Here is a 12,746-nt window from a genome sequence, read left to right as displayed (position 1 = left end):
AGAACTGGAAGGGACCCCAAAAGGTCATCGAGTCCAGCCCCTGCCTTCACTAGCAGGACCAAGTACTGATTTTTCCCCAGATCCCTAAGTGGCCCCCTCAAGGATTGAACTCAACCCTGCGTTTAGCAGGCCAATGCTCAAACGACTGAGCTATCCCCCTTTGCAACCTGCAAGTGCATGGCTACACTTGCAGATGTAGAGCGCTGTGAGTTAAACCCGCCTTTGGAGAGCACACTAGGGAAAGCGATGCAGTCTGTCCACACTGACAGCTGCTTGCGCACTAGCATGGCCACATTTGCGGCACTTGCAGCGGCATTGGGAACAGTGCATTAACGGCAGCTATCCCAGCATGCAAGTGATGGCAATGTGCTTTTCAAATGGGGGTGGAGTGTGACAGGGAGTGTGTTATGTGTAGGTGGGGGGAGAGAGAGTGGGTTTTTGGGGGGCTGAAAGCATGTCAGCATGCTGTCTTGTAAGTTCAGACAGCAGCAGACACCTCCCCCCCCGCCTCTCTCTCTCACACACAGCATTCCACACTAATCTGTCTCGGAGCACACTTATCTGGCTGTGAGCAGATAAGCAACCGGCTGTCAGAAATGGAGCTTTCAAACGGCATATCCGCATTCCTACAGCGAGTTCAAAACAATTAGAAGAGTGGCCACTTGACTTAAGGGGATTATGGGAAGTTGCCGGAAACTGATCAGAGCACAGTAACGCAACACCTCGTCCACACTGGCACCGTGGCGCTCCAGCGGGGGTGCAGCAAATGTTATTCCACTCGCCAAGGTGGCGTACCAGCAGCGCTGTAGCCATGGAGTCAGAGCACTCTACGTGCCTTGCCAGTGTGGACGAGTAGTGAGCTAGTGCACCTGGGGCTCCTTTATTGCGCTGTAACTCATAGCCAAGCCCTTAGCATACTAATTTTGTGAGGAGCATTGTGGCTAAGTAATGAGCTTTAGGTCCTCCATATTAGACAACTGGATCCTAGTTCCAGCTCTTAAAGAAGTTGTTGTTCAGCTTCCCAGGTGCTGCGTTAACTCACCTATAAAAGGACAGAATGGTAACCTACTTCCTGTGGCCTTGCTCAATAAAAAGGGTTGTGAAGTATACAGAGTAGTTAACATCAGTTAGGGAACAGGTGAGTCAAGGTCTGCTGGCTTCCAGCCCAGGACATAGGTTTTCATCTGTTAAATCAATATTTTTAAAAAAAAAGCAAGGAGTGAAGACTAGGTTCAAAAATGCATTTATAAAATGGTATAGAAGCTTGCGTGTGTTACTCTTCTCACTGCATATACCTAATGTGGATAATTTTTGTGATGATATTTTACTTTGTGCTTTTTTTTTTTTTCTCTTTCAGTACTTGCACCTCCTCCACCATTGCCACCACCAATACAGGGATATGCCTTTAAACCTCCTCCTCGACCAGATTTTGGTACTTCTGGAAGAACAATCAAACTACAGGCCAACTTCTTTGAAATGGACATTCCTAAAATTGATATCTACCATTATGAATTGGATATAAAGCCAGAGAAATGCCCTAGAAGAGTTAACCGGTAATATCATTATGCTTTGCATTCCCCCAGTTTTATTTGTTTTTCCTCCATTTACACTTTTAAAAAAGAGGAACTTTTAGAAGCTAGGGTCCTGTACAAGCTTTCACATAGGGCACTTGGGGACATGGATATCTTTGTTGTTCATCAGATGTGTTAATATCTTCCCATTTGAATACATCCGCTTTGTGATATCCATCAGCAAGCATTATTTCTGTTAATTTGGTTTCTCCAAGTCTTCCTATACCAACCTAGAAATCCCACCTGACTTTTTTGGTGGTTGTAGCTTATTTTGAGTGAAGTTTTCAGCTTTTGATCCAAAATTACTGGTGGCATAGGCAGGCACAACTCCATTAGCTTGAGTGGAGTTACGCCAGTTTACACAAACTGTGAATTTGATCATTGTTGTTTACTGCTTAGTTCATAACTAAGTGGAGTCAGCTAGCAAGCCCCTTAAAAGGGGAGGTGATATTACCAACAACTTGTTTTCCTGTCTTCACCTACTGACAGGGGGAAGTAAACCCATTTGTCTGTGCTGGTATAAGAGGACTTTGGAGAAACTAAATTATAACAGGTAAGAAATTACCCTCCTTCGTCATCTTCTGTATTAATGGAAGATATGCAAATGAATACCGATAGCAAGGCCAAAAAGGTATGGATCAATTTTGCAAATTACTGATGGCCAGGGAAGCAAGAGAAATAGTATTTTTCAGTTCCCCTATTACAAGTAATGTAGTGCAGGCTCTTTATTGTGAAAGTATAACTTACAAATGTAGACTTTTTTTTTTTAACCTAACTGTATTTAACATGCATGGAACACAAATAGTTGTTCTATACTTCATCTTCCTGCTCTGTTGGATTATTTTGAAATGTAATATTTTAAAAACATTTTAAAAATTGGATTTAACTTAAAAACAAACATAATGGGCTAAGATCATCAATGTAGTAATTCCATTGGGCCAATTTCTCTTCTTCCACCAGTGCAACTCTATTAATTTCAATAGAGTTGCATCAATATAAGAGAGTACTTGAAAAAAATCTAAGTGGAGGTTTGTTTAAAAATTATGAAGAGTCTTGTTAACTGATGTAATGGTGACCACTTCAGTGCAGATCAGGGCAAATCATGTTCACAATAGGTAGTTGCTTACCAGTATAAAGTTGAATACATATAATTGTTTGCCCAGATTGGCCTTAACTCGTCTGTAGCCATTATGATATGGTGATGAAGGCCATTGTAAGAACCTGGATAAAGAGACGCCATTTACTGGAAATGATCCTATTTGTGGTTTTCATAATTCCATGCTATATCTGTTTTCCCAATGCAGTGTGGGAAGAGAAAAATTGATTTACAAACCTAGTGCAGTCTGAATTTTTTACTTCAAACTCAAACAGAAAACTTAATTTGCTTACAGTTAATATTGCTCAATCCCAAATCCCATGAACACCATTGCGAAAGATGATTGGAAGATGAAGTTGGAGAAATTCATAAGGCATAAAATTGTAATAGTGAGTGTTATTAACCATCAGAACAATTTACCAAGTAATGTAGTGGATTCTCTATTGAAGTATTTAAATCTAAGAGGATCTGTTTGGAGGAGATGAGAGGAATCAAAGTGGTTATCTTTCTAAAACAATATGTTATAGCTCACTTAGAAGTTACAGGCTTGAAGCTGAAATTATTGAGTGCGGTTTTATTGTCTATGTTATGGAGGTCCGACTTGATGATAAAAATGGTCCCTTCTTGCCTTAAAAAAAAAAATCTGAATTTATGAAATGTCACCAATTAAGGCAATATTCATTCTTCACACTACTTTAAACACGCTCAGACTTCTGTCTTACGGTTTTGTACTGGCACATACCACTCTAGTATGTACCTCCCATGTTAACTAGATTTTCAAGATGAAGTGCCTCATGGATTTCAGATTAAATGCATTTATAGCCGCAGTGATGTCCTTCAGGAGATTTAAACTCAGATGTTGGCATCTGAGAATAGAACAATTCCAATAGACTACAAATTCCACTACAAACTCATTTGCATATCTAACATATAACCAGCTACAATACACATTCCAAATTCCTCTGCATCATATTCTAATACACAACCTATAATTCCAATCACACTTTAATTTGTAGTCTTAATAGTTATATGTACTGGTAAACGCTGTTGTTGTTACACGAAAAAGTACGAGCTCACCTATTCCTGAGGGCATTCTGTGCCAAAAAAATTAAAAATTCTGCGCACAATATTTTAAAATTCTGCAAATTTTATTTGTCAAATAAATGTGGAGGCTCCAGCATGGTATTGGGGAGCACAGGCCACTGACTACACAGAGGTGGGAGATCACTGTGCAGCTTCCCCCGGAACACAGACTCCAGTGGGGATGCTACACCCAACCCTGACACAGTGCAAGGTCCAAGCTTGCCCCAGAAACACCCCAGAGCCATGCTCCTCTGTGCCAAGTGCACCAGGTGTGGGCAGGCAGGTTAAGCAAGGCAGGATCCAAATGTAGAGGAGCTTAGTGTGGGGGGATCCAGGTGTGGATTGAGAAGGTTCTGTGTGGGGCAATCTGGGTGTAGGTGGCTCAGTGGGGGATTCGGGTGTGGGGGGGAATCTGGATCCATAGGGGCTGGGGGGGGGGTCTGGGTGCAGTGGTAATGGGACTCTGCAGGGGAGTCCAGGTGAAAGTGGTTGGGGCTCAGCGGGGGGGGGGGGGGGTCTGAGTGTGGCGGGGAGGCTCAGTGGGAGGGTCTGGGTATGAGGGGGTCTGGATGCACGGGGGTTGGGCAGATGGGAGAGCAGCTCCCTGTACAGTGATCCCTCCCCCTGCAGCTGAGGAGCGATCAGTGCAGGGGTGGGGGAGAGTTCACAGAGCTTCCTACAGCTGGGGGAGAAATCTGGGGGTGGGTCTGATACAGCCCCGGATGCCATGCAGGGGAAGAGGAAGTCCCGTCCTCCCCAGCCCAGCCGGGACTAGCAGCTAAGCCCTGCACAGGGTAGGAGCCACCAGCTGGGTCTTCCTCTGCCCCACAGTGATTTACCTCTCTGCCGGCTGCCCTGGGCACCCAAAACATACTGCCTAGGAGGGTTGCATGACCGCTCTTGTGACTTCTCTTTGCTTCCCCATCAGGAAGTTATTTTTTCTGCGGGGAAGCAAATAAATCTGCGGGGGAAATAAATTCAGCCCATGCACAGTGGCGCAGAATTCCCCCAGGAGTAGAGGTGAGAGTCAAGATTGTTATTTGAGTGTGATGCAGAGGAATTTGGTGTATGCATTGTGCACAGCCCCAAATCATTGGATCATCTATCCCTCTCCTAAATTCCTCCTTTCCCTGTGCTGTCCTGCTGCCTAGCCCATCAGTCCTGTTCTGCAGATGAGAGCCATGGAGAAGAGCAGCTTATATTACGTACGTGTTCTATTTGCATAGAATAAACTGTAGGTAAAACACTGGGGCTATAAACTTTCCAATGAGAAACCAGGATCAAATTTAGTAGTCCCAAAAAACAGAAACCGTTTGTTCTATGAAATTTTCTTTGCATAAAATCTCCTCAGATGATTAAATAAATCTGATCTTTCGTGCTTAGCTGTTGATAACCCTTCATGTAATAGCCAGTATTTTTGTTTCCTTTTGATTACATAAACATATTGGGGTTCTTTTGGTACTCTGTTCAAATTATGTGATAACTTAATTTTCTTTATATTTTCAGAGAAATAGTTGAGCATATGGTCCAGCACTTTAAAACACAGATCTTTGGGGATCGTAAACCAGTATTTGATGGAAGAAAAAACCTATATACAGCTATGCCACTTCCTATTGGGAGGGATAAAGTAAGTTTTAAAAATAAGTTTCTAGCCAGAGGTTGTAATATAATGGCATCTCACATTGTGACTTCAAGCCTTTCAGGTACCAAGTGATTTTATACTTAGAGTAAATCTCTAGACAAAGACCAGTCTTATTAGGGCATTCTGACACAAATTCCAGATAAAATAACTGACACTGTGTCTGTGGTCTGAGTTCATATTATAATACTTGTCCATTTAGAATGCAAGCTCTTCAGGGTAGGGACAATCTTATTATTAATTACTGGTATTATGGTAGTGCTCAGAGGCTCCAACTAATATTAGGGCTTCACTGTGCTAGACACTGTACAAATTCTCAGTGAGAGACCCTGAAGAGGTTGCTTACAGTTTAAATAGACAAGATAGACAAAGGGTGAGAAGGGAAACAGAGGTTTGGAGAGATGAAGTGAGTTGCTCAAGGTCAGACAGCAGATCAGTGGCAGAATTAGGAATAGAACTTGGGGCTTCCTGAGCACCAGTCCAGTGTTCTATACGCTAAACCGTACTGTCTCTAGCTGTCTCTTACAATGTGTTTTGTACAGTACCTAGCTCAACCAGACCTCTAGTCATTACCATAAAATAGGCATTTGTATAATGGTATCAAATAAGTATGCTACAGAAAAGATTGTATTGTGCCCCTATCTTATCGAATAGTTATTACTTAACCATAAACTAATATCTAAGAAAACTCTGAGGATTTAAGATTCTCAGAGACCAATAGACTCTTACATTTTGTAAGTGAAGAATTTGGTATCTGTTTACTTCTTAGAAGATATCTTCTGTGTTCCTACAGAATTTAACTCAAGCAAGAATCTCTAAAGTATTTTCAGCAAATGTAGTTCTAATTTCTAAAGCTGTCTTCAGGGGTTTGGCAAGTCCTATTGAAGCCTATACTGCAAAAGTTAATTTGCAACAGCAGTATTGCCCAACTTGTATATTTTCTAGTGTCCATTCTATGACAAATAGAAATATTTTAAACTATGCATTTAACCAGAAAAACAAATAGAAAATACCACACACATGTCTGGTGGATAAGCTAATGCTGGTGTTGAATCTCTGAGTTCTTTACTTTTTGTTTTACTGTAACCTCAGTATTGAATTAACCTAGATATTTTGCATTGAGCTTAGGTTTTTTTTTTTAGTTTTTTAGTTTTTTTTAAAATGGTCTTAATTACATTTTATATCTCGAGTAAGCTCTTCAGGGCAGGGACTGTCATCATACATGTTTGTGAAAGGGAGCCCTACTCTTGATGCTTTAAATTCTAAAATCCGTCTGTATTAAATGATATGTGGAGGGAATTAAGTGTGGCAACAATTTCTCAGCAGGAAACATATTTATCTTTCATCTAGACTTGCCATTCCTATGGGTTTCCTTCTGTTCAACTGTATAGGAGTTGAGGTCAGACCTGGCATTCTGGGTAGAGATGATATTCCTCTCAAAATGGGGAAAGTCTCAATTGCAGCTGCCAGGGGAAGACGCAACTGGCAGATCCTCAGAATTCTTGCTCTACCTTTCCCCAGAGCACACATTTGCAACAACTGACCTCAAATTCCTGCACTCGAAAACTTTGGTTTTAGTTAAAAACTAAGCATGAAAAATGCCTCAAAAGCTGTGAGAATGAAAATGGGGAGGTATAGCGGAAATAGTTTTGGAACTTTAATTCCAGTGTTTGCTTCAAAGTGAATACTGTAATTAGAATTTGGAAGAAGTATCCAGGTGTGAGGGGTGTACCTGGCCCTTTGTGGCACCCTATTGGAGGCCCAGCAATCCTACTATATCCACCTCTTCCCCCCAGGAAGGAGCAGCAAAGGTGGGTCCTCCAGGCCTACCAAGAAAGGCTGCAAAGAAGCATAAAATCAGAGCCCAGTAGGCTGAGATAAAAGGAGCTGCAGGACCTGAGGTGATCAGTTCCTGGCTGGGACCAGAAGGGTGAGGAAGGGTGTGCTGCTCTGGCCACAGGAGCTTGACTGGCTGCCTTTACTGGAGAGAGAGGACCTGAAATCTCTACCTCCAGTCACTACCTTAGAGTTAGAGACTAGATGGGAAGAGGCCCAAGGAAGACAGCAGCAACTAATTGATGGGATTAAAAGAAGCAGTACTGTACATGGCTGCTGTTTACAGGGTCCCTGGGTTGAAAACTGGAATAGTGGGTGGGCCTGGGTTCCCTCACCAGCCACTGGGGAAGTGACCTAAGCCCTGAGAAGGGTACAAAGCTTGTTTAGAAACCCGAGTGAGGGGTGGGATATAAAGAGCCACGAGACGGGGCTGAAGACCCTGGTGAGGACCAACAGTTCATTGAACTCTTGGCTACACCGGAAGGGGTTCATTCATTTTGACTCTGTGAGTTGGCTGGAGCGAAGAGGCACTGAAGAACTGCCTAACGAGGTTGACAACCTACAGGGGGCACCAGGAGCAGGAAAAGTTCTGTAGTATCACACCCAGCCTCTAAGAGGCACTTACAAGAGGTGAGTGTCCCCCGTTACACTAGGGTTCTACCCAACAGCTAACTTATTTAAAAGTTTTGTTAGATAACATAGAGGGAGTTATTGCTGTAAATCAAACAGCTGGAGTTAGTTAACCTCAGCAACTGATAGTTAAGGCTACAATTTTCTCATGGACATTTTTAGTAAAAGTCACAGACAGGTCACTGGCAATTAACAAAAATTCACGGAAGCCATGACCTGTCTGTGACTTTTACTAAAACTATCCATGACAAAATGGGGAGGGAGGAGAGTCAAGCACCCTGCCCTGCTGTGGCTGGGAGCTGTGGCTCCTGCCCCATGGCTGGGAGGTACCCCTGCCTGTGGCGGCTGGGGAGCTGCGGGGGATCCCTCGCTGACTGGGGAGCTCTGGGAGATTTCCCCCCCAGGCAGCGGAGCTGTGGGGGTTCCTCTGCTGCTTGCAGTGGCTAGTGAGCTACAGGGGAATTCCCCTCTCCCCCTTGCCCCGCCCCTGGTGTCTGGGGAATTTATGGGTATCCCCCACCACCCCTGGGGACTGGGGAGATCTGGGGGTCCCCAGCACTTGCGGACTGGGGAGTTCCGGCAGATTCCCTCGACGACAGCAGCAATTAAGGATTCCCTCCTCGGCTGGGGAGCTGCCAGGGGATTGTTGTCCCGTCGTTGTCCCTCACCCCTCCATCCCCCCCATGGCGGCTAGGGAGCTGCCGGGGGATTCCCCCCGCTGGCAGCTGCAGGGGGATTTCCCTGCCCCCACCAGCCCCCCCTCCACCGCCTCGCAGTCATTAGCAGATACAATTATAACACCTGTGAGTCTATGCAAAAGTTCACTGAGCTTCTGCCTTCAGACCCTCGTGTGGAGCTGCCGGGGGATTCTTTCTGATAGTTTACAAAGGGCTAATGGCAGAATGTTTTAATCTCCTGCAGAGTGTGTGTGTTCTGAGCAAAGTTGTTTTATGTATATAATTGGCTCACAATTAGACAAAAACCTTAAATTAACTCTCCTCTTCTTCCCAACAAAGACCAAGGTGTGGACCAAGACAGAGTTTAGGGACTTTTTTCTTTAATGTTTCTCCTATCTTATGTAAAACTTTGTCTATAATAGAAAAATTGCACGGGGGTAAATAAATTGATTTGATTATTCTGGAAGAAACCTCTAATATAAACACACATAAGCCAGTTTAAATCATGCTTAAACAGATTTAGTTTGAGAAGTTAGCACATTAAGCTAAATTGATCCAAGTTCAGTTGAAACCTGTTGGTGTATATATTAAGTGTTTGCTTCAGGATAATTAAAGTGTGTGTGTGTGTGTGTTCCATACATCAGTACACATGCACGCCAGGCTCCCGAGTCAGGAAATTCTTCAAAGAAGTGTCCGTTGGCCCGCACCAGCTCTCCTTGGGCTCCTGACCAAGAGTATAAGAGGTAGTGTGAGTCAACGTCTCTCTAGTTCCTTCTTACAGCCACGTGACCTGAGTCAGAATCGTGTCCTGCTTTACTCTGTTCTTCTTCGAGTGCTTGTTCATGTCAATTCCAATCAGGTATGTGCACAACAGCCGGAAGATTTTTCCCTTAGCAGTATCCGTAGGGTGGCCCTGGGTGCCCCCTGGAGTCGGACCTTCATGGCGCCCAATACAGGGCCCTGCCCTGACCCCACCTCGGTTCCTTCTTACAGCCTGTGATGGCTAGCTGGAACTCCCTACCGCTCTTGCCTCAACAAGCGCATGCTTTGCAGTATCTCTCTTCATGTACATAGTTGCATTTAGCAATAGAGTAGTTTATAGTTAGTGTAGATAGATAGTTTTCTTATAAGTTTCCTTTGGAGGGGTCTTTACCCCTGACGTCTTTATTCAGCACCGGGTATGCCTCGGTTACCGGGCTTTAAACCGTGCTCGGACTGTGGCAGGTTTATGCCAAGAAGTGACCTGCCTTCGCCGTGCCTTAAGTGGCTTGGAGAGGGGCATCTCAGAGACTGCTGTAAAATCTGTAAGGGTTTTCGCCCCAGGACCCTTAAGGACAGAGAGCAGTGCCTCTGAGTCTTCCTTATGGAAGCAGCACTTGGGGCCCAGTCGGAGCCCACCGCGCCGGACCCGGCCTCAAGCACCGCATCCTTGGTACACAGCACGCTGGCACCATTGACGTGTGAACCGGAGCCAAGGAAGGACTCAGAGACCCTCGGCACTGCCCCGGCTCAGCCCACAGGCAGGCATTGGTGAGGCACCGCTCTCACTCTCTGGTGCCCCGTAAAAAGAAAAAGGTGAACAGAGGGCACTCCCCAGCTAGGTCTAAGGACCATTTAACCAGCAAGCCCCCATTGGGCACTCCATTGGCTGGGATCCCGTTGACTCCTGCCCCAGGAGGGGTCCAATCAAGTCCGGATCCGCGCCACTCACCAGGCTGCCGCCGCGAGGACATACAGCTCCCCTCGACACCGGAGGTGTTCAAGGTGGCAGTGGACCTGTTGGTACTCATGGCGCCACCCTTACCCACACTGATCCCAAGCCTGGTACATTCTGTAGGTAAGCCAGCGATGATGTCTGCCATGAGGCCATCCCCATTGCATTGGCCTGCAGCACCGGGGGTCTCTGCAGGAGAGCTGCTCCAGTCCCCAAGTTGGCACCATTCCCCGGCACCATACTCTGCTCCTCCCTGGTTATCACAATCAGCAACCTCGGAGTCGGAAGTGGAGTCCTCACGCTCTAGTAGGAGGAGAAGATCCCGCTCCCGCTGTGATCAATATCCCTACCCGGCTCCCTGGCAGGGCCAGTGGCAGGCTCCTCAGTGGCCCTTCTGGACACCCTGGGCCTATCATCAAAGCCAGGGTTCCAAATCTGCATCAGTGGCCTCAGTCTCAGGTTCACCGACAGCAGCGCCGGCTGTGGCGCTGACCTCGGCAGTGTTCCCGGCCGCCATCCTATCGCCAGTTGCGGTCCCGGCACTGTTGCTCCTTGCCCCGCGGGACTCCTGTGGGGCTGAGAGCAGTGAACAGACCCCAGTACTGGCCACCTTCTCATCCTCTTCATCATCAGATGAATCAGTGGTGGGTACCTCGACTACTCTGGCCTTAGAGGACAGTAGGGTCCTTCAGCAGTTGCTGAGACGGGTGGCCCAGAACCTGAATATCAAAATGGAGGAGGTGGTGGAGGAAGCCGACCAAATGGTCGATATTCTCTCCCCTCCTGGGCCATCCCATATCGTGCTGCTGCAGATCAAAACAATTAGCGATGCCACCAAGACTCTGCAGTAAACCCCGTCCTTGCTGCCGCCAACCGCCAAAAGATACAAGTGGAGGTACTTTGTTCCCTCGCGTGGGTATGAACACTTGTATGAACACCCCCAGCCAGACTCCCTGGTAGTTGATGCTGCTAATCAGAGTGAGCGACAGAGCTTCCAGGGGCCCTCTCCCAAGAACCATGAGGCCAAGAAATTGGACTTTTGGGGGAGGAAAATATACTCAACTGGGGGGTTGCAGCTCTGTATTGCTAACCATCATGTGGTGGTGAGCAGATACAATTATAACATCTGTGAGGCTATGCAAAAGTTCACTGAGCTTCTGCCTTCGGACTCCACCAGGGCTACCTACCTTGCCAAATGGAAGAGATTTTCAATCTGGATGGCGCAACATCATTCATCCCTGACACTCAGTGCTATACCGCTTATATTGGACTACCTCCTCCATCTCAAACTGCAGGGGCTCTCCAATAAGGGTCATCAATAAGGGTTAACCTGGCGGCCATTTCAGCCTTCCATCCAGGTGCAGAGGGACAATCTGTCTTAGCCACCCTATGGTCAGTCATTTTCTGAAAAGTCTCGACAGGCTATGTCCACAACCTTTTGTTACATCTGATTCAGACAAGACCCTCTGTGAAGAAAATAACTTGAGTACGCTGGATTTAAAACCCTACATATTTTAGGGACGAGTGTGCTTGGATCTTTTTCAAATGGGTCTGGATTCAGTAGTAAAAATTTTGGGCCAAATCTGGTGTAAATCAGTAACTCATTGCACCTGTGTTTACTTATATCAGGTCTGAGTTTGGCTTCTATTCGTCTATCACATCCTCTTTTACAAGGCTTTACCTTTAATAGTAGTCTTTTAAAATAGCTGTTTTTTTACATGTTAGGATTTTTGGGTTCATATTTTTTAATAATATATAGAGTGACTCAAATACGTGACCTAAAGAAATAAAGACTGTAAGGTAGCTACCTAAATTAGGCTGTATCACAGAATAGGCTTTGTGGTTACTGGAATACAAACACTTGAATCACGTATCCTTTTTATTTCAAGGAATCAAAGTTACTGCAATACAAGTAGTCAAGTTTGTAAAAAGATTAAGAACCAATCACAGATGAGGGGCTTTGTAAATTGAAACCTGATAAAAAGAAATGGACATAACAAGTCTTCTGTTGAAAGAATAGTATAAAAAATAATCATGGTCAGATAAGTTATGATTATCACTTTCATTGTTTCTGGTATCCAATAAGTCAAGGTTATAATAAAAGGGTGAAAAAAGTATGGAAATATACAGTTAGAGTCAGCTAGTCAACACTAGGAGTATGCTACACTGCAAATTAAACACCCATAGCTGCCCAGTGTCAGCTGACTCGAGCTTGTGGGACTCAGGCTACAGGGCTGTTTAAGTGTGGTGTAAATGTTTGGGCTTGGACTGGAACCCATGTTCTGAGATCCTTACCACTTGTGGGCTCCAAAAGCCTGGGGTCTAGCCCAGGTCCAAACACATACACAGCAATTAAACAGCCCTGTAGTTGAGCCCTGTGAGTCCGAGTCAGCTGATGTGGGCCAGCTGCAGGTGTTTAATTTGCAGTGTAGACATACCCTAACTCTCTTCCTCTATATGATCTTTTAGCCTTTGTACTTTGCATGTAAGGAGGAGACAT

The 12,746-nt window shown here is 45.3% G+C and overlaps 1 protein-coding gene across 6 annotated transcripts in view; it reads left to right on the top strand.

The window, feature by feature from the left end:
* The window catches only part of AGO2 (argonaute RISC catalytic component 2), a 123,854-nt gene that overhangs the window by 42,354 nt on the left and 68,754 nt on the right, over positions 1-12,746 (top strand). For 3 of the 6 annotated variants that reach the window (XM_005291044.5, XM_008165141.4, XM_065586278.1), the window contains exons 2-3: positions 1,358-1,553; positions 5,257-5,377. In XM_005291044.5, the coding sequence (XP_005291101.1) occupies positions 1,358-1,553; positions 5,257-5,377 (317 nt within the window). Of the gene's footprint in view, positions 1-1,357; positions 1,554-2,060; positions 2,125-5,256; positions 5,378-12,746 lie in introns of those variants that run through there. The other 3 variants (XM_065586279.1, XM_005291045.4, XM_065586280.1) reach the window with 3 other exon arrangements.

Source organism: Chrysemys picta, chromosome 2 (assembly GCF_011386835.1).
Source record: "Chrysemys picta bellii isolate R12L10 chromosome 2, ASM1138683v2, whole genome shotgun sequence".
NCBI lineage: Eukaryota > Metazoa > Chordata > Testudines > Emydidae > Chrysemys > Chrysemys picta.
The sequence above is the reverse complement of the archived record's forward strand: the minus strand, read 5'-3'. Positions and strand labels throughout refer to the sequence as shown.